Source organism: Somniosus microcephalus, chromosome 33, assembly GCF_052327205.1.
Source record: "Somniosus microcephalus isolate GS21.2 chromosome 33, FLI_Smic_1.0, whole genome shotgun sequence".
Taxonomy (NCBI): Eukaryota; Metazoa; Chordata; class Chondrichthyes; order Squaliformes; family Somniosidae; genus Somniosus; species Somniosus microcephalus.
This window is the reverse complement of record NC_141019.1, coordinates 4,170,768-4,193,285: the sequence shown is the minus strand read 5'-3', so window position 1 is coordinate 4,193,285 and position 22,518 is coordinate 4,170,768. Positions and strand designations below refer to the sequence as shown.

The 22,518-nt window shown below is 45.4% G+C and overlaps 1 protein-coding gene across 1 annotated transcript in view; it reads right to left on the bottom strand.

Annotated features, from left to right (window-relative positions):
- The window catches only part of LOC147096939 (tachykinin-3-like), a 28,550-nt gene extending 6,894 nt beyond the window's left edge, over positions 1-21,656 (bottom strand). The window contains exons 1-5 of the mRNA XM_085972605.1: positions 21,557-21,656; positions 11,369-11,504; positions 7,392-7,494; positions 5,509-5,538; positions 4,065-4,118 (exon numbers count right to left, since the gene is read on the bottom strand). Of these exons, the coding sequence (XP_085828731.1) occupies positions 4,065-4,118; positions 5,509-5,538; positions 7,392-7,494; positions 11,369-11,467 (286 nt within the window). The 5' untranslated portion in view covers positions 11,468-11,504; positions 21,557-21,656. The remainder of the gene's footprint in view (positions 1-4,064; positions 4,119-5,508; positions 5,539-7,391; positions 7,495-11,368; positions 11,505-21,556) is intronic.
- Between the last annotated feature and the right edge of the window lie 862 nt (positions 21,657-22,518).

Sequence of the window (22,518 nt, the reverse complement as noted above, 5' to 3'; positions counted from 1 at the left end):
CCTCGACAACGTCACCATCTGCGGTCACAACCAGCAGGATCACGACTCGAACCTCGAGAGGTTCCTGAAAACCGCACAAAAACTCAACCTCACCTACAACGAGGACAAGTGCGTTTACAACACCACGCGCCTCTGCATACTAGGCAGCGTGGTGGAGAATGGGGAAATCGGACCAGACCCCGACCGATTGCGCCCCCTACGGGAGCTGCCCCTGCCCAACACTCCCAAAGCCCTGAAAAGATGCCTGGGGTTATTTTCTTATTATTCCCAATGGGTCCCCAACTACTCCGACAAAGCCCGCCCCCTCTTGAAAGCATCCTCTTTCCCGCTCTCTGCTGAGGCCCACGCCACCTTCAAAAGCATTAAGCAGGATATTGAGCGGGCCACGCTACAGGCAGTGGACGAGAACACTCCATTTCAAGTGGAAAGTGATGCGTCTGACTTCGCCTTGGCGGCCACCCTCAACCAGGTGGGGCGGCCCGTAGCTTTCTTCTCGAGGACCCTCCAAGGGCCCGAGATCAGACACTCCTCCGTGGAAAAGGAGGCCCAAGCCATCGTGGAGGCAGTGCGCCACTGGCGCCACTACCTAGCCGGCAAACGCTTCACCCTACTTACCGACCAGTGGTCGGTAGCGTTTATGTTCAATAATAAACAGAGGGGGAAGATTAAAAATGATAAGATTCTTAGGTGGCGGATCGAGCTCTCCACCTTCGAGTACGACATCATTTACCGGCCAGGGGCCCTTAACGAATCCCCTGACGCCCTCTCACGAGGGATGTGTGCCAGCGCCACCGGGGATCGGCTACAGACCCCCCACAACGACCTCTGCCACCCAGGGGTCACGCGGCTGTTCCACTTCATAAAGTCCCGTAACTTACCCTACTCGATTGAGGAAGTTCGGTCCCTGACCAGGAACTGCCGCACTTGCGCTGAGTGCAAGCCTCGGTTCTACCGCCCAGATAGAGCCCACTTAATCAAAGCTACACGGCCCTTTGAGCGGCTCAGCTTAGATTTCAAGGGCCCCCTCCCGTCCGTCGACCGCAATGTTTACTTCCTGAACATTGTGGACGAATACTCCCGGTTCCCATTCGCCTTCCCCTGCCCAGACATGACCAGCGCCACGGTCATTAAATGCCTCAACAGCCTGTTCTGCCTGTTCGGTATGCCGAGCTACATCCATACGGATAGGGGGGCGTCCTTCATGAGTGAAGAGCTACGCCAGTACATGCTGTCCAGGGGGATCGCCACGAGCCGTACCACCAGCTACAACCCCCGGGGTAACGGCCAAGTGGAGCGGGAGAACGGGACAGTATGGAAAGCAGTCACTCTAGCTCTAAGGACCAAGGGCCTCCCTATCTCCCGCTGGCAGGAAGTCCTCTCGGATGTGCTCCATTTGATACGGTCGCTATTGTGTACGGCCACTAATACCACGCCTCATGAACGAATGTTTGTCTTTCCCCGGAAATCCACCTCAGGCGTATCCATGCCGTCATGGCTCTCCACCCCAGGTCCGGTACTCGTGCGAAGGCATGTGAGGGGCCACAAGACGGACCCTCTCGTGGAGCCAGTACACCTACTCCACGCCAACCCCCAATACGCATATGTCCGGCACGCCGACGGAAGGGAGGACACCGTGTCCATAAAAGACGTCGCCCCAGCCGGCATCGACAACAACCACGGCAATAGCGGCAACGACGATCACAGCAACTCTTACCCACCCACTACTCTTTCATCACCCCCGGAAGAACACCGACCAACGGCACCCCCACCAACTACCCCTTCAACAACCCTGGCGGCACCCCCGGCAGAGACCCAGGAGGCTACCGGGGACACCCAGCCGACACCCGCGGCACCGCAACAGCCACGTCGGTCGCAGAGGACTATCAAACCCCCGAACAGACTAAATCTATAGAAGGGGTGAATGTGATGAAATATTTCCATTCATCACTGCCTGTGACTGAGATCGGTTTCAGTGTCATTTCCCTTCCCCCGGACCTCATTGTATTGTGTACTGGAATGTGCTGTATTGTATACTGGAATGTGCTGGAATGTGCTGTGTGTAGGGCTCCACCCATACCTGGCCCCGTTTGTAAGCTAGCTTCAGTCTAGCCCCAATCTCCAGAAGGACGACATCTCTCTCGCTTACGTGTTTCGTTCTAAGTTAATAAAAGCCTTGTTTTGTTCTGCTACCTTCGAGTCTCGGAATTATTGAGGCACATCAGGCTCCATCTCACGCTCCATCACTGAGAAAACATACTTGGGTCCATAATTTCACCCACAAACCTTGACAAAATTTATCAATGTGCTCTGGCAATTTCAATTGATTCTGCTTGCAGTTCACAATATACACTGGGGGGGGGGGATATTGTCTTGTTTGTGCTAAGGTTATTGCGCAGCTACAGTGTCGAGCAGCACCATTGTTTTGGTGGTAACCCTATTTGTGCCATCATTACTGCAAACTCAGATTTTCCGCATTTTCCACAATCAATATCAGTTGCGATGTACTATTGACTAACTCAGTGCATCCAATACATTAACCATGTGGCTAATTGAGAATCCAGATGTGGCTAATTGCATTTCTGATTCGTGAATGAAAAATGAGTCACAGACACCATCGTTGGGCATGTGATCTCAATACCCATATTCGCACGGCCTATGCAATGTGAACGTTAACCTTTTTTGTGCCTTCGTTGGTGAAATGGTAAGACGAAAAGCAGAGTGTGCGAGTGTTATTTGATCATTGTGACTGCTTTACTTCCTTGGTTACGGAATGGTGGTAGATGTTTGTTAAGTAAATATACACACGTGAAGCACATTTACCTGTGCTGTGTGAGCGTATGTGAAGCGCTTTCTACTCAAATCAGCGCATGTGGCTAAAACGGGGTCAGTGATTTCTATTGGACGACACTGGGCTAAAATACCAATGAAACCAAGTATGAGAGGAGCGAGCCTGAGCGAAGTTAGCCACTTGGGAATTTGCTGCAACTTTCTGTCCACTAAATGTGTGGAATGAGGTACATTTGAAGCAGGATTTAATACCTCTCACACTGTTAGACAAATGCCAAAAACAAATCTGCCCTGTGTATTCCGCTGTAAATGACACAACTATCTATCTGTGATCCCTGGAAGTGTAGTGGTATACAGGTGGTATACAGGTGAGCGTGCTTCCATGTTCACTAGTGACACAATAAGGGAGAAGATTTCATATTTCTTGCCAAGTTACAGGATTGGGATTGCATCTCTGTCTGGGGAAGGCTGCACACAGTGACACCACTATTCCCGGTCAGGATGGAGATGATTGGGTAATTCCCCCGTCAAGCTCGCCTGGAGACCGCACATAATTTGTATTATTTAACTATCCTCCACTCACTGCATTTTGCTGGAAAAATAATCCTGCTTTTATCAGGAAACTTTTCTGCAGTTTTGGTCATGAGTTCTGTTTTCTGTTGTTCATAGAGACTCTGCTTAAATAGACTGTTTGCTGTAAAATAGACTGTTTGCTGTAGTGCGTTGTTTAAACAGAAACAAAATCATGAGAGGTCTAGACAGAGTAGATAGAGAGAAACTGTTCCCATTGGTGGAAGGGTCGAGAACCAGAGGACACGGATTTAAGGTGATTGGCAAAAGAACCAAAAAGGTGACATAAGAAAAAACTTTTTTACACAGCGAGTGGTTATGATCTGGAATGCACTGCCTGAAAGGGCGGTGGAGGCAGACTCAATCACGGCTTTCAAAATGGAGTTGGATAAGTACCTGAAAGAAAAAAAATTTGCAAGGCTATGGGTAAGGGCGGGGGAGTGGGACTAGCTGAAGTGCTCTGGTTCGACAGGCTGAATGGCCTTCTTCTGTGCTGTGACCATTCTATGATTCTGTAGACTCTGTTTGCTGTGAGTCTTGCCATAAGTCCCGCCCCGCCTCCAACCCATTGGCTAACATGGTGGTGTCAATACGCCCTTTGTTTTTTTTAAAGCCCTTAATAAGCTTCTTCAGATCCAAAAGTAACACTTCTGCCAAGAAAACTAAAAGTTAGAGCTAATAAATAACTTCAAGAGCTTCATCCTCACCAAATTCCATGTTTCGTCTTCCCATCAGGCCAACAAAGAAATCATGCATGTCCCCTGCAGAAAAAGGAAATGTCATCCCGTTAATAATCCATTGCTTTTACACCGGGCTCTTTTATTGTGTTTTTCAGTCCCAGGTACCCAGCTGGTGCACTTGAGTATGACTGGGCTAAATGCCCTATGCCAGGGGTATCTGGAGCCACATACAGCCCCTGCCCACTGGCACTCTGGCCCTCAAAGCCCAGGTAGCCCAGTTCTGTTTGTGGTGATAATTTCTTATTCGCTGCTTTGTCCTGTTTGAATTTTCTGGACCTCAAGGTTTGGAAAGGGATGTTCTTAGCTCTGTTGTCTTGTTGGTGGATAAATCCAAACCAGGACACCATGATCTGTCAGAAACTGGAGAGATCTCCAAATTAATAGGAACACGGGTTTAAAATTTAGTTGTGGCCCCTTAGGCCCCCTACTAATGCAACTCTACAGCCCACGAAGATAACAGCTTGGACACCCCTGCCCTATGTTTCCTTTCCCCCAGTATCCTCCCTTATTCTCCTGAAGGTGACTCATGCTGGGCTACAATTCTACGAGTGCGGGAGGTTAGCGGCAGCGGGTAGCGTGGCACTGCGCCTCCGGTGATGACGTCATCGCCGTGCGCACACTTCAGTCGCACTCCCTGACTTACCACCGGACGCTATGTCTGACAGGGTCAAGGGGACGTACGTGCGGCCGGGGCGGCGTTTATTAAAGGGGAGGTGCCGGGTGGCCATTTTTTTTTTGCTGGCCGCCTGCCATCCCCCCGCAGGGTGCCGGCCGCGACCCGTCAGCCCGGCACTCCTCTTGAGGGCCGGGCTCTTTTGCTGGCACCCCAATCCCCGGTGGCCCAGCTGGGCCCCGGTTCGCGCTGCCTAGTGCCCCGCCTCCTCCTTGGGGTGCTACCATTGAATTTTGGGTATGGGAGCGCTAACTTTTTCAGGGCGCTAAAAGGAGTGCCCCGGCGAAGTTAGCACCCCAGAGGGGGCGCGAGTCAATTTTTGCCCCTTGACTTCTAGTTCTACACTCAGTCTAAATCAAGTGCCCTATGTACATGTGCATTATCTGCACCTCTCAACATTTAAAAAACCTGGATTGCAGCCACTTTTTACACTTTTTATCTTCTTTTGTCCAACGATAACAAGTGAAATAAATATATCTTTATACCTATTAGAAACTTGATCCCTTTAAATTCACCCATAACCCCTTGCAAGCAGCCTCCTCTTTCCTGCATTCCCCCTCCCCCGCTGGCACATTCCCAAAGCCAGGCCAAATATGGCCACATTATGTACATGAAGCTGATCCTGCCAACTCATAAGGGGGGGGAGGGGAGGGGGTCTGCACACTAACAGTCAGACGGGCTTTAATAAAACAATGTTTGACCAACGCCTAATGGGAAAATCTGTTTAAGAACACTTACGTTTCTGAGCTACAGGAATTTCCTTCGTACCTGGAAAAAAAGAAATAAGGTTCTGTTGTGTAAATTCACTGCATTTCTGTCAGTATTTACAATCTTCAGAGTCTTTTTTGTGCAAGCAACAAAGTCCTTTTTTGTTTCACCTCTGCTGAAGGCCTTGATTCCTTGCAGGTGAATTGTTCCATACGTGCCACTTACCTCCATTAACTGGCTCCTGACTACTCATTCTTCTCATGTATGAACATTTAGTGAGCTTTGGTAGGCTGTTCCACTGTGTGGGGCATTGCGGCGGAACCTATACTTGGCCTCACCTGCGCACGATCAGCAGATGTCGCTGGATAGCAATCAGGAGTGGGAGCCTTGGATGGTTTCTTCCACCCCCCCAACACCACCCCCCGCCCCCCCTCCAACTGATGCTGAGGCCAATTTTTGCTCCCTGTTCCACTGCTTTTGCCTGAGTTCAGTTAGGTGAATGTCTGAAACCATGCTTCCTGCTGTCATGCCAATGGTGGAGCAGGCCTATATACTGCACTGTGGCGGAGTTATCCAAGGTTGACCCGACTCAACATCAAATGTGGCTCGTTCCTGGTCTGGATGGCTCAGCCACTCCCCGCATAAACTTGCTGAGCCACTTGGGGCAGCCAAATACACTGACTCCCAGGGGGCCGCTCTTCTCTGTCCAATTTGTCGTGTACCTCGTGACACGCACCCTGTTGTGCGCCATCAAAGGTGACGATGGAGGGAGTGCAGCGAAGATTCATTCACCAGGCTGATACCTGGGATGGCAGGAATGACGTATGAGGAGAGATTGGGTCGATTGGGCTTATATTCGCTGGAGTTTAGAAGAATGAGAGGGGATCTCATTGAAACTTAGAAAATTCTAACAGGACTAAACAGACTAGATGCAGGAAGGATGTTCCCGATGGTCGGGGGGTCCAGAATCAGGGGTCACAGTCTAAGGATAAGGGATAAGCCATTTAGGACAGAAATGAGGAGGAATTTCTTCACCCAGAGAGTGGTGAACCTGTGGAATTCTCTACCACAGAAGGCAGTAGAGGCCAATTCATTAAATATATTCAAGAAGGAGTTGGATATATTTCTGAAGGCTAAAGGGATCAAGGGCTATGGGGAGAAAGCAGGGACCGGGTACTGAACTTGGATGATCAGCCATGATCTCATTGAATGGCGGAGCCGGCTGCATGGGCCGAATGGCCTACTCCTGCTCCTATCTTCTATGTTTCTATAACCGGATAGCATGCTTATTGGAACACTAAACCAGTGCAGCTTCCTCAAAGGCAGTGCCACCAAAACCATCACTGTCAGCACAACTGTACAGTGCCAGGGCAACGCCAGGTACTAGGGGAAAAATGGACCTGCTGACATCCCAGACCATAATATAATTAATGTCACTGCCTCCTATTTTACTCAAGTAACATAACTGCTACACTACTCTACCATACTGTAGGGGTGCAATAGTGTAATGGTTATGTTACTAGTAATCCGAAGGCCTGGACTAAAAATGCAGTAGAACATGAGTTCATATCCCACCAGGGCAATTTCAGTTTACCAATATCTGGAAATAAAAAGCTGGAATCAGTAAAACTGAATGTGAATTTATTGGATTTTTTGTAAAAAAAACCTATCTGGTTCATTAATGTTCTTTAGGGAAGGAAATCTGCCGTCCTTACCCGGTCTGGCCTATATGTGACTCTAGTCCCACACCAACATGATTGACCCTTAACTGCCCACTGAATTGGCCAAGCAAGCCACTCAGTTCAGGGCAACTAGGGATGGGCAATAAATGCCAGCCTTGCCAGCGACGCCCACATCCTGAGAATTAATTTTCAAAGTTGAATTCTAGATTTTCTAGCTGATTTTGCACTTGCCAGCCATTCTCCGCCCCATCAATCCCACAAATCCATCATAGGAAAGACCATCGTAGAAACGCTTCAGGAAGAGGAGGGGCAGTTTCTCCATGTTGGGGTTTCCCTGCAACAGAAAACGGGAGATTCAGCACCTCTGACACAGAGTGTACATACCTGTCATCCATCTTCACCCAACTTCCATCCTTGTTCCCTTCACTTTATTTATCCCTCATTGTTAAATTTAAAATCAGGCTCCAATTTAAAGATGTTAATGAAGTGTCCCGACTTTCCACGGCAGGACACCTAGACGCCTCGAAACCCGCCACGATAAAAATGGCAACGTGCGCGTATGTGGCGGGTTGGGGATGCATTCCCCGATTTTTCATTTTTAACACCCCCCCGACCCTCTCCCACCCATTGTGGGGTGGTAAATTTCAAGGCCTACATCTCTCAACATTCGATGGAATCTGGAACAGTACCCATGGATTGGCGGGTAGCTATTGTTACCCCACTTTTCAAAAAACGTGGTAGAGAGAAAACGGGGAATTACAGACCGGTAAGCCTGACATCAGTAGTGGGGAAAATGCTAGAGTCCATTATAAAAGATGTAATAGCAGAGCACTTGGAAAAAGAGTGACAGGATCGGACAAAGTCAACATGGATTTACAAAAGGTAAATCGTGCTTGACTAATCTACTGGAATTTTTTGAGGATGTAACTGGTAAAATAGATAAGGGAGAACCAGTGGATGTGGTGTATTTGGACTTTCAGAAGGCTTTCGATAAGGTCCCACATAAGAGATTAGCGTGTAAAGTTAAGGCACATGGGATTGGGGCAAGGTATTGACTTGGATAGAGAACTGGTTGGCAGATAGAAAGCAAAGAGTTGGAATAAATGGATGTTTTTCCGAGTGGCAGGCAGTGACTAGTGGGGTACCGCAGGGATCGGTCCTTGGACCCCTGCTATTCACAATATATATTAATGATCTAGACAAGGGAACTAGATGTAATATCTCCAAATTTGCAGATGACAAAGCTGGGTGGGCGTGTGTGCTGTGAGGAGGATGCCAAGAAACTACAGGATGATTTGGACAGGTTGAGTGATTGGGCAGAAGCATGGCAGATGCAATATAATGTGGATAAATGTGAGGTTATCCACTTTGGTGTCAAAAACAGGAAGGCAGGTTATTATCTGAATGGCAATAGATTGGGAGAAGGGGAAGTGCAACGAGACCTGAGCGTCCTTGTGCACCAGTCGCTGAAAGTAAGCATGCAGGTGCAGCAGGCAGTTAAGAAGGCAAATGGTATGTTGGCCTTCATAGCGAGAGGGTTTGAGTACAGGAACAAGGATGTCTTGCTGCAGTTGTACAGGGCCTTGGTGAGACCACATCTTGAGTATTGTGTGCAGTTTTGGTCGCCTTATCTGAGGAAGGATATTCTTGCCATGGAAGGAGTTCAGCGAAGATTCACCAGGCTGATACCTGGGATGGCAGGAATGACGTATGAGGAGAGATTGGGTCGATTGGGCTTGTACTCGCTGGAGTTTAGAAGAATGAGAGGGGATCTCATTGAAACTTATAAAATTCTGGCAGGACTGCACAGACTAGATGCAGGGAGGATGTTCCCGATGGTCGGGGAATCCAGAACCAGGGGTCACAGTCTAAGGATAAGGGGTAGGCCATTTAGGACAGAAATGAGGAGGAATTTCTTCACCCAGAGAGTGATGAACCTGTGGAATTCTCTACCACAGAAGGCGGTTGAGGCCAATTCATTAAATATATTCAAGAAGGAGTTGGATATATTTCTTAAGGCTAAAGGGATCAAGGGGTATGGGGAGAAGGCAGGGACAGGGTACTGAATTTGGATGATCAGCCATGATCTCATTGAATGGCAGAGCAGGCTCGAGGGGCCGAATGGCCTACTCCTGCTCCTATCTTCTATGTTTCTATGTAAGTACTGCTTCCTATTTTTAATCCCCCCATTTTTTAAATCCCGTGCCATGTTCCACCCTGGATTCACATGGTTTTCAGTTTTATTAAAAGTCTCTCGTGTGGAGCATTGTCAAAAGCTTTCTGGAAATACAAATTAACTATATCATAAGGAATTCCATGATCAACTGTATTTGTAACACCCTTAAATAAGTCAAGAAGGGTTGTTAACAGAACTTTGCACCTCTCAATCCCTGCTGGTTGTAATTCATCGCTGTACAGTTCCTCCCGTAGTCTATTCCCTCGGCTGATTTCCATTATTTTACCCATTAATGATGTTAAGCTAATGGGCCTGTAGTCGTCTGGGTCAAGTTGATCCGTGTTTTACATGAAGGTACAGTACTATGTTTTCTGCTACCAATCATGCACAGCCTCTCTGGTACCCAATAAATCTTTCATGTCTTTTGCAAGTACCCTGTAAATTTCCCACTAGTCGTCTTCGCCTGCACCTAACAAAAACAGATTGTTTGGCCATTATCACATTGCTGTTTGTGGGAGCTTGCTGTGCGCAAATTGGCTGCCGCATTTCCTACATTACAACAATGACTACACTTGAAATGTATTTCATTGGCTGTTAAGCACTTTGGACGTCCTGAGGTCGTGAAAGGCACTATATAAATGGAGTTCTTTCTAACATCTGGCCTATCTGTGACTCCAGACCCACAGCAATGTGATTGATTCTTAACTGCCCTCTGAAATGGCCGAGCAAAACACTCAGTTCCCTTCTCGAGGGCAATTCGGGATGGATAATACATGCTGGCCTTGTTAGTGACGCCCACATCCCATGAATGAATAAAAAGAAAATCCCGGGATATGCTATCTGGTCAAGTGCGTGTGTTCGTCCTTAGTCCTTTATGCCGTCAAGTACCTCCTCCTCACTGATCTCGTAACCCTCGGAGATATCCACTGTACTATGATAACTGGATAATGAGCCAGTATTTTCCTCCCTAGTGAATATTTCTAGAAATTAATTAATTCTACAGTTGTCCTTTACTCTTCAGTTACTCCACTTTCATCTCTGAGTTCTACCTTCCTCCCTACCCTGCCCTTTCACTGTTATAATACTGAAGATTGTTTTATTATTGTGCTTACCATCCACTGCCATGTCCTTCGAATGCGCTCTTCGCTGCTCAGTACCTTTTTAGCCAATCATTCTCCTAAACCCACCCCACCGTTCCCTGCTCCCTTTTCCCTGTACGTTTTGTACAGACTGGTTTTCTTTCTTATCGCATTTTAACTTCTCGCTGTCCATTTTGCAGTGGTCTCACGCATTTAATGTTAGATTTTAAAATGTTCCATTTTACCTTGACTTTTAGCAATACATCTCTTTTTATTTCTTTTACTCTCATTCTATTGAAGCTTGCATGTTTACAAATGATACATTACTGCCCTGGTCGTTCCTGACACCGATTGTCAGTTGACCTCAAATGCGATTATATTATGATCACTCATCCCCAGAGGTTTGATACTGATTACACAGCAATCCTAATTTTAAATATTTAGCAACAAGTGCCACCCAAGTTGCTTTTCCCCTTTGAGCAGTGGCTATTTGCATTCCATTGACTCCTAAATTAACCTCACTGCTTTTGATCCCTTTACACTTTGTCAGTCTGCATTTACAACAACAACAACAACTTGCATTTATAGAGCACTTTTAACGTAGTAAAACATCCCAAGGCGCTGCGTTATCAAACAACGTCCGGTGGTTGGGAAGGCGCTATATAAATGCAAGTCTTTCTTTAAAAATTGACACCGAGCCACATAAGGAGATATTAGGGTAGGTGACCAAAAGCTTGTTCAAAGAGGTAGGTTTGTTTAGTTAACTTTTAGATGGTTTGTTGTGTGTTATACTACACAGCAAAATTGGAATGAGCTCCAGAATGGCGGAGCAGACCTAAATTTGTGCTCTCAAAATGATGGAAAATAAATGGTAAAATTTTTTGAAAAATTGTCAAGACCTCTCAGGGTGAGGGGGTGGGGTAGGGAGTGAGAGATGGGGAACGCGTCTGTACCTTGGTCAGAACTCCGCCGTTTGCCAACTGTCCCTCGTGGTTTCCCCGACACATTTTCAGCAAGATGGAAAGTAAGGCCAAAGCAATGATGCTTTTCATTCTGGCCGGTCTCGCTGTCAGGTGATTTAAAATGAAGCTGAATGAGAGAAAAAAAAAAATCACAGGAGAAACAATTGACGTGAACACTCACCAAACTGGAAGGGGCTAGATTGTGGGAAACATATTATTTCTTAAAAATCTGCAATTTCATGTTCTAAATGATAATTCATAAAATTTCAATTTAGTGCAATTTTTTCATACAATGTCCAAGCTCACTCGTGGAAAAAAAGAGGGGGCTGCTTTTGATGTACAGGAAACTTTTTTTTATCCGGCACCGACGGGGTGCCGGTTCATCAAAAATTCCGGATAACCGAAAGCTATAGTAAAAGATACGGAGAGATGAGAGCTCCGTATAAAGCAACAAACCCTGTTGCTTAGCAACAGATTCAGAACAATGGCCACAAGTTCCAAGCGTCTCTGTAGCTTAGCAACAGCTGCAGCCACACCCTTGCACAGCAACAGATCGAGGAAGGCAAGTACAATATGAAGTAAAACTTACCTGGACCTACTCCTGAATTTTGCCGGTTAACCGAGATTTCCGGTTATTTAGGTGCCGGTAAATCGAAAGTTTCCTGTACACTTCCTCCCCCAATCGGAGTAATGCTCAATAATCATTTCAAACTTCCCCAACCTGGTAGGAAATATTCCAGTTTCTGGGTCTTTCCTCACTCCCAGGAGCTGCTTTGTTGGTGTCAAGTGACACCCAACATCACCATAGACAATCATGTGTTGAGAGGTAAGTGAGCCAGCCCTGGTCCCTGATCCATGGGCTTCCTTACAGAGCTGCCTGGAGATAGAAGCAGCTACTTGGTAGGAGGAGATCTCCTCAAGAGAGGGGATGGGGTACAGCAGTCCAGAGTGCGGATTCTTCAATTGGGTGCTCATGGTGTGGAGCAGCTCTCAGGAGATCATGAGCCCGCAGCCTGGGATCTTCCATCAAATGTGAAATCAGTCTTTAGCACTGCCGTGTTTGTCATTGGGCTTGCTTAGCCTATTGGTACCAGGAAAAACACATCTAAGCCATTACACATTATACATCTTGTGTGATAATCATCGCCCCAAACTGTTTTCCGCCAGTACTTCATCCTAGTGTCATATAGCTGAGAATGCTCCCTTAAGACACAACACAGTTCAAGTGGACATTGTACAAACATTTCACATGCCCAACAATCCTAGTGAAGGGGAAAAAAACTGTCTAAAAAGGAGCCCCCTCACTACTGCACGTTACTGAAATCCTAATGACAACTGAACAACATCTATCAGATAATTTTTAACACAATATTTAGATGGGGAGAGTACTTTATATTGAAAACGCCCGCCATACCCTTTAAGTGTCTCCAAGGAGGGTTCTTGGTCCATATATTACACTATTTCATTACAATCAAGTCTCCACTTACTATTTGAAGACATAAGAAATAGGAGCAGGAGTCGGCCATTTGGCCCCTCGAGCCTGCTCCGCCATTCAAGAAGATCATGGCTGATCTTCTACCTCAACTCCACTTTCCCGCACTATCTCCACATCCCTTAATTCCCTTCGTTCCCAAAAATTTATCGACCTCTGTCTTGAATATACTCAACGACTGAGCCTCCACAGCCCTCTGAGGCAGAGAATTCCAAAGATTCACCACCCTCTGAGTGAAGAAATTTCTCTTCATCAGTCCTAAATGGCCGACCCCTTATCCTGAGACTGTGACCCCGTGTTCTAGATTCCCCAGCCAGGGGAAACATTTTCCCAGCATTAACCCTGTCAAGCCCTTAAGAATGTTATATGTTTCAATTAGATCGCCTCTCATTCTTCTAAACTCTAAGGAATATAGGCCTAGTTTACTCAATCTCTCCTCATAGGGCAATCCCCTCATCCCAGGAACCAGTCTAGTGAACTTTCGTCACACTCCCTCTAAGGCAAATGTATCCTTCCTTAGGTAAGGAGACCAGAACTGTACACAATACTCCAGGTGTGGCCTCACCAATGCCCTGTATAATTGTACTAAGACTTCTTTACTCTAATCCCTTTGTAACAAAAGCTAACATACCATTTGCTTTCCTAATTGCTTGCTGTACCTGCATGTTAACTTTCAGTGATTCATGTACAAGGACACCCAGGTCCCTCTGAGTGCAAACATTTCCCAGTCTCTCACCATTCAAAAATTATTCTGCTCTTTTTGTCTTTCCTACCAAAGTGGATAACTTCACACTTCCCCACATTGTGTTCCATTTGCCATGTTCTTGTCCACTCAGTCAACCTGTCTATATCTCTCTACAGCCTCTTTGTGTTCTCCTCACAGCTTACATTCCCACCTAACTTTGTATCATCAGAAAACTTGGATATGTTACACTCATCTAAGTCATTAACATAGATTGTAAATAGCTGAGGCCCAAGCACTGATCCTTGCGGTACCCCACTAGTTACAGCCTGCCAACCTGAAAAAGTCCCATTTATTCCTGTTTTCTGTCCATTAACCAATTCTCAATCCATGCTAATATATTACCCCCAACAACATGAGTCCTAATTTTGTATAATAACCTCTTGTGTGGCACCTTATCGAATGCTTTGTGAAAATCCAAATACACTACGTCCACTGGTTCCCCATTATCCATCCTACTAGTTACATCTTCAAAAAACTCTTAACAGATTTGTCAAACACGATTTCCCTTTCATAAAACCATGCTGACTCTGCCTAATCATATTACGATTTTTTAAGTGCCCTGTTACCACATCCCTATTAATAGAGGCTAGCATTTTACCTACTACTGATGTCAGGCTAACTGGTCTGTAGTTCCCCGTTTTTTTCTCTTCCTCCTTTCTTAAATAGCGGGGCTATGTTTGCTACCTTCCAATCCTTGGGGACTGTTCTAGAATCTAGGGAATTCTGGAAGATTAATACCAATACATCCACTATCTCTGCAGCTACCTCTTTTAAAACCCTAGGATGCAGGTCAGCAGGTCCAGGGGATTTGTCGCCACCCCACCGCAGGAAACAGAAGCACAATGACCAGTTTTTCGGTCAGCGGCGAAGCTGCCCACAAAGATTTTGCGATCTCTGTGGCGAAAACTTTAGCTTCCTCGATGTGTAATTGATTGCAGCTCTGTGAATAGGGGATTCCTAGTGCGATGCAGCAGTAATGTCATCAAGCTGTCTAAGCAGCCAATCACATTGAAGAATTCTCATGGACAGCAAACCAGGAACTGAAAAGCACTGATTATCTGCAATTTTAAAAATGTTACAGAGAGCAAAATAAAGATTGGGATATACACATGGGATTAAGGAAGAAGCTGAAATATCATGAATAAACGTTTAAACCTTTTTTTTAAATCTAGTAATTTTTAACATAAATGGAGAAATTTGACATGCCACATATATAAAATTTGTTTTTCAGGGCCATAATGTTTGTTTAGCAGTCAATACACTGTTAAAACCCCAGTCACACCTATTCCAACAAGGCTTAACATTTTATGGGGTGTTTAACAGCGATATTAGCGCGGAAAAGTCCAAGTTTTTGTCAGTTCCACTGATTTCCAGCTATGGGGGATGGTCCACAGTGCAGCCAGTGTCAGAGCAGTGAATGACTGACCGCATCTTCAGGATTTCCACGTTTAGCTGCGCATGCGCTAAATCCTGAAGTTACAGTCAGTTTCAGACGGGTAATGACAGCGAAAGCTGACAGTTTGCCGTCATTACCCACCACAGAATCCGGGCCATTATTACTGAGCCACCATGATCCTTGTCGTTTGTGGACTGTCTCTCAAAGGAGTTTTGTTCTACTGGAATTTTTTTAATTTATTTATTTTTATTCGCTTATGGGACGTGGGCGTCACTGGCAAGGCCAGCATTTATTGCCCAACCTTAATTGCCCTTGAGAAGGTGGTGGTGAGCCAGTCCGTGTGGTGAAGGTACTCCCACAGTGCTGTTAGGGAGGGAGTTCCAGGATTTTGACCCAGCGACGATGAAGGATCAGCGATATACTTCTAAATCAGGATGATGTATGACTTGGAGGGGAACTTGGAGGTGGTGCTGTTCCCATGCACCTGCTGCCCTTGTCCTTCTAGGTGGAAGAGGCCGCAGGTTTGGGAGGTGCTGCCGAAGAAGCCTTGGCGAGTTGCTACAGTGCATCTTGTAGATGGTACACACTGCAGCCACGGTGCGCCGGTGGTGGAGGGAGTGAATGTTTAAGGTGGTGGATGGGGTGCCAATCAAGCGAGCTGCTTTGTCCTGGATGGTGTCGAGCTTCTTGAGTGTTGTTGGAGCCGCACTCATCCAGGCAAGTGGAGAGTATTCCATCACACTCCTTACATGTGCCTTGTAGATGGTGGAAAGGCTTTGGGGAGTCAGGAGGTGAGACACTCACCGCAGAATACCTAGCCTCTAACCTGCTCTTGTTGCCACAGTATTTATGTGGCTGGTCCAGTTAAGTTCCTGGTCAATGGTGACCCCCAGGATGTTGATGGTGGGGGATTCGGCGATGGTAATGCCGTTGAATGTCAATGGGAGGTGGTTAGACTCTCGCCTGTTGGAGATAGTCATTGCCTGGCACTTCTGTGGCGCGAATGTTAGCTGCCACTTATCAGCCCAAGCCTGAACGCCGCCCAGCTCTTGTTGCATGCGGGCACGGACTGCTTCATTATCTGAGGAGTTGTGAATGGCGCTGAACACTGTGCAGTCATCAGCGAACATCCCCATTTCTGACCTTATGTTGGAGGGAAGGTCATTGATGAAGCAACTGAAGATGGTTGGGCCTAGGACACTGCCCCGAGGAACTCCTGCAGCGATGTCCTGGGGCTGTGATGATTGACCTTCAATCACCACAACCATCTTCCTTTGTGCTAGGTATTACTCCAGCCAGTGGAGTGTTTTCCCCCTGATTCCCATTGACTTCAGTTTTACTAGGGCTCCTTGATGCCACGCTCGGTCAAATGCTGCCTTGATGTCAAGGGCAGTCACTCTCACCTCACATCTGGAATGCAGCGCCTTTGTCCATGTTTGGACCAAGGCTGTAATGAGGTCGGGAGCCGAGTGGTCTTGGCGGAACCCAAACTGAGCATCAGTGAGCAGGTTATTGGTGAGTAAGTGCTGCTTGATAGCACTGTCGATGAAACCTTCCATCACTTTGCTGATGATTGAGAGTAGACTGATGGGGTGGTAATTGGCTGGATTGGACTTGTCCTGCTTTTTGTGGACAGGACATACCTGGGCAGTTTTCCACATTGTCGGATAGGTGCCAATGATGTAGCTGTACTGGAACAGCTTGGCTAGAGGCTAGAGAAGTTATGCTGAATTTTTATAAAGTGCTGGTTAGGCCACAACTGGAGTCACCACACTTTAGGAAGGATGTGAAGGCCCTTGAGAGGGTGCAGAGGAGATTTACCAGAATGGTTCCGGGGATGGGGGATCTTAGCTACAAGGACAGGTTAGAGAAGCTGGATTTGTTTTCATTAGAGCAAAGGAGGTTGAGGGGTGATTTGATAGAGGTGTACAAGATTATGACGGGTTTGGATAGGCTAGATGGGGAAAGGCTGTTCCCACTAGTTGATGGTACAAGGACTAGGGGACACAGATTTAAGGTTTTGGGCAAGAGATACAGGGGGATGTGAGGAAAAACTTTTTTACGCAGCGAGTGGTGAGGACCTGGAACTCGCTGCCGATGGAAGTGGTGGGAGCGGAGACACTCAGTGTTTTCAAGGGGAGACTGGATAGGCACTTGAGGGAAATAAACGTGCAGGGCTATGGGGATAGAGCGGGGGAATGGGACTGACTGGATTGCTCTACAGAGAGCCGGCACGGACTCGATGGGCCGAATGGCCTCCTTCTGTGCTGTTATGTCTCTGACTCTATAAGCATCTGTTTCCTACAAAAGAAACATCTCTTTTACGGCAGAGGGTTAAATTGAGATAATAGAAAAAAAATGCTGGAAATCTGAAAAGAACTGTGAATGCTGGAAATACACAGCAGGTTCCTGGACATCTGAAAGAAATAAAGACAGGTTAATGGTTTGGGCGGGTCGGGACTCTTGGCATCTTTCATTTAATTCAAGGTGTTGTTACAGTGCTTTCTCTAACCATTTTACTTTTATCATTTAACATATAATTTCCATTGTAGTGGAGGCAAATAGTATAGATGCATTTAAGGGGAGGCTAGATAAGCGTATGAGGGAGAAGGGAAGAGAGGGTTACGCTGATAGATTTAGATGAGGAAAGACGGGAGGAGGCTCGAGTGGAGCATAAACACCGGCATGGACTGGTTGGGCCGAATGGCCTGTTTCTGTGCCGTATAGCCGATGTAATTCTATGTAACCCCTATCCTCCCAGGGGAAATGGAGACTCTCTGGGCCAGCTATTTTTTAAAAAAGTTTTTGGATCACATGACATTAAAATAAACACCAATATTATAGTATTAAGCTACAGGAATAATTTTCTTACGATAATTGTAATCCTAAACTGCTATTTTTTAAAAATGTTGCTTGCCACCTTCTCTTTTCCCCAATCTCTCTCCTATTTGCATTATTTCATGTTACTTTTTTCCCCTATCAAATCTCCTTAATCTCTCTATGCTAAGCCTTTTTACACTGTAAATAACTTGCACATATTTCCCTTACCCGTTTCCTTCTTCCTGGCCCATTCATTTCAGAGGTGAGGACACCTTCCAAGAAGATTGGTCTTTGACTGGCTGAAATCTGTCTCTAAAGGTTGGACTTTAAGCCTATTAGATGCTAAGAGTGCCAGGTCAAACCATCAGTAATTAGGAAGGCTAATGGAAGAGGGATGGAGTATAAAAGTAGGGAAGTCTTGCTACAACTGTACAGGGCGTTGGTGAGACCACACCTGGAGTACTGCGTACAGTTTGGGTCTCCTTATTTAAGGAGGGATATATTTGCATTGGAGGCAGTTTAGAGAAGGTTCACGAGGTTGATTCCAGAGTTGAGGGGGTTGTCTTATGAGGAATGGTTGAGCAGGTTAGGCTTATACTCATTGGAGTTTAGAAGAATAAGAGGGGATCTTATTGAAACATATAAGATTCTGAGGGGGATTGACAGGGTAGATGCTGAGAGGATGTTTCCCCTCGTGGGGAATCTAGAACTCGGGGGCATAGTTTCAGAATAAGGGGTCGCCCATTTAAGATGGAGATGAGAAGGAATTTTTTCTCTGAGGGTCGTGAATCTTTGGAATTCTCTACCCCAGAGAGCTGTGGAGGCGGAGTCACTGAATATATTTAAGGTGGAGATTGACAGATGTTTGAACTACAAGGGAGTCGAGGGGTACGGGGAGAGAGCGGGAAAGTGGAGTTGAGGCCAAGATTGGATCAGCCATGATCTCATTGAATGGCGGGGCAGGCTCGAGGGGCCGATTGGCCGACTCCTGCTCCTATTTCTTATATTCTTATGTGATGAGCTATCTCATCAATGGGCTCTGAACCACACCGTGCCCGAATGAGATCATTCATCAGGGGCTTGGAAAGGGTTAAAATTATGTATTGTCTCATTTAAAAAGGAAACTCTGGAATTATCTGAATTTGTCTTGTTTTCCTTTTCTCAGTTAAAAGAAAGAACAAACTTGCATTTATATAGCGCCTCATCACGTCACAAAGTGCTTCACAGCCAAAAGATGAACTTACTGAAGTGCAGTTGCAAGCAGCGGTCAATGTGCGCACAGCAAGGTCCACAAACAGCAAATGAATGAATGACCAGATAATCTGCTTTTAAGTGTGTTGTTTAAGGGAGGAATGTTGGCCAGCCACAGGGGAGCTTGCTGCTCTTCTTCAAATGGTGGCATGGGGTCTTATTATTGCCACCTGCGCAAGCAAACTGGGCTTCAGTTTAACATCTCTGAAGGACAGCACTCCCTCAGTACTGCACTTAAGACTATGTGCAAATCTATAGTGAACGAAAGAACGACTTGCATTTATATAGCACCTTTCACAATGTTCCCAAAGCACTTTACAGCCATTGAAGTACTTTTTGAAGTGTAGTCACTGTTGTAATATAGGAAACACGGCAGCCAATTTGCGCACAGCAAGCTCCCACAAACAGATCATCTGTTTTTTAGTGATGTTGGTTGAGGGATAAATATTGGCCAGGACACCGGGGATATCTCCCCTGCTTTTCTTTGAAATAGTGCCGTGGGATCTTTTACATCCACCTGAGAGAGCAGACGGGGCCTCGGTTTAATGTCTCATCCGAAAGACGGCACCTCTGACAGTGCAGCACTCCCTCAGCGCTGCACTGGGAGTGTCAGCCTAGATTATGGGCTCTGGCGTGGGACTTGAACCCACAACCTTCTGACTGAGAGGAGAGTGCTACAGCTGACACTTGACAAGCTAAACGCCAGCTCAGCTGTATATTAATTCCAACTGAATAACAAAAAAAATCAACCTTTAAGAACATCACACAGCCACTTTTCCTTTTATTTCATATTTACCCATCAATTTCAAAATTGTGATTAGCAAATGTACTTCTGACCAGACTTACGATACATAGCACTTAATAGACCCTAGTTAGTGCAAAAGGTTTTTTAAAAAAGCACCTTTGCTCAGGCAGTCCGCATACATCCCATGCAGTGTGATTAATAGGAGCAGTTGGATAAAGGGAGCACGTCACTCATTAGGGAGAGTGGGGTGGATCTTGACTTTGGGCAACAGTGTGTCGGCAAACGGTTTTACATCTCTCCTGATTTTTATTTCTATCGAAGTCAATGGCATCAGGATAGTGTAAAATGACTCACTATCGGCCATTTTACGCTGGCGCACACAGTCAAGATCTACCCCTGTGTCTCCACTGTACATGGTTCTTACAATATCAGAGGAAGCCCCCACTTCAGATCAGCTGCATCAGGATTAAAATCATTTTGTTCTGTTACAAACACTTCTGTGACACTAAAGAATATGAACTAGAATGATACACAATATGTGAGAATTGCAGGAACCATTAACTGAGAAAAAACTACAGGCTTCAGTAACCAAGAGCAAAGTACAGTACACTGAAAGAAATATTCCAGATCACAGCATGTTCCCCACACATACACTGCTGTCCTCACTCGATCAGGAAATAAGGAAGAGTACTCAATTATGATTTATAAATAAATGTCAGCCTTTTAAGAGTGGAGATACAAAAGAAAACACTGGAAATCTGAAAACAAAACAAAAAATGCTGGAAATCCTGAAAAGAACCTTTCAGGTGGGACTCTTCATCAGAACTCACAGCTGGTTGCACGCAAAAGGCTAACTTTTCTCTTCCAGGTGCCGACTGACCGGTTTGGTATTTACAGCATAGTTATTTCATTCTTTCCAGCATCACAGCTAAGCCTGCAGAAAGTAGAAAGCCTCGGAACATAGTCAAGGAGATATTCTTTCGCCCAAAGGTCTAGCCGTATCTAAAAGTCTCACAGAATGAATCAATAGTTGTCGCTTACTGTATAACTAGCACTATTGTTGCATATTAATGAGGATCTCCACCCGAGACGTTAACCTGCCTTTTCTCTGCTGCCTGACCTGCTGTCCATTTCCAGCATTTCTTTTGTATATTAATATTTACATTGCTCTTGAATATATCTTTAAATGAAGTGTCTCCGAGTTCAGATATAACAAGCAACCAGATGTTTAATAACAGCATACAAAATCACAGTAAAAGTAAAAGACCTGAAAGATAAAAAAAGATGGAGTGACTCACAAAGCAGCGGTGAGATAGAGCTATCGATTGCTGTCATTATACAATGTATTAAAAGAACAATTTATGCACATTAAAACAGCTTTATTTTGTAAAATTTAAAAAAATCTCCAAAAAAATCATAAATCATATTGCATTTTTGATTTTAGAGATTTTTTTAATTCAAATTTCTAATTGTGCATTTTTATGACTTAAAAAATCATAAATCATATTGCATTTTTGATTTTAAAGTCATAAAAATGCACAATTAGAAATGTGAAACATAAAATTGCACAAATACCTACAACACAGAAGAAAAGAGCACAATTTTTAGGCTTTTCTTGTACATTACTGATTTCTTTGTATTTTCAACATATGTGAATAAAATTGGAATACGCATGCAAAATATATACATCAATTTAAAAAAAACTTTACTACAATTATTATTCAGCAAACCTTGCAAACTGCTCAATGAAAACTTTCCTCTGGTAAAGTCACTGCCTCTGAGCCGGTCTTTGCTGGGTCCCAGTTTGGATACATGTGGTGCAGCACCTTCCTTCTCCTTTATATAACTGTCCCCACAGCTGGGAGTAGCTGATTTTCTGTCTGTCTCTTTAATCAGCTTATAGTGGCCCTTCTGCTTGTGAATGGAGGTAGGGACCAATCACAGCTCGCTGTGCGAATTGAAAAACCGCCCACGCCAAATCTACCAATCAGGGACTAAGCAGGGAGAGGTTAAATGCTCCCTCTCTTTTGCCTCCATTGCTGCTTAAGAATAAATCTCAAAACTACTAGTAGGTGTGCAACAAAGAAATTTAAAATACTTCAGATTACAGATTATTTGATGGTCAGACCTACATAGAAAATGAATACTTTTGTTCTCGAACAGTGCCATTGTTTGAACGGCACTTTGGTCACCTTGGCGTGACAAAAAGTTGGCATGATGTCAGTCAACCTCAGAATTACATAGAGTGTACAGGCACAGAAACACACCATTCAGCCCAATTGGTCCATGCTGATATTTGTGGCCCACATGAGAATCCTCCCACCCCACTTCACCCTATTAGCATATCAACATAAGAAATAGGAGCAGGAGTAGGCCATACGGCCCCTCGAGCCTGCTCCGCCATTCAATAAGATCATGGCTGATCTTCAACCTCAACTCCACTTTCCCGCCCGAATAAGAACATATCCTTCTATTTCTTTCTCCCTCATGTACTTATCTAGCTTCCCCTTAAATGTATCCACGCTATTCACTTCAACCACTCCCTGTGGCAGCGAGTTCCACATTCTAACCACTATCTGGGTAAAGAGGTCTCTCCTGAATTCCCTATCGGGTTTATTAGTGGCTATCTTATATTTATGGCCCCTTAGCTCTGGTCTCCCGCTTTGTGACCTTTGATATAAATAAGACAACA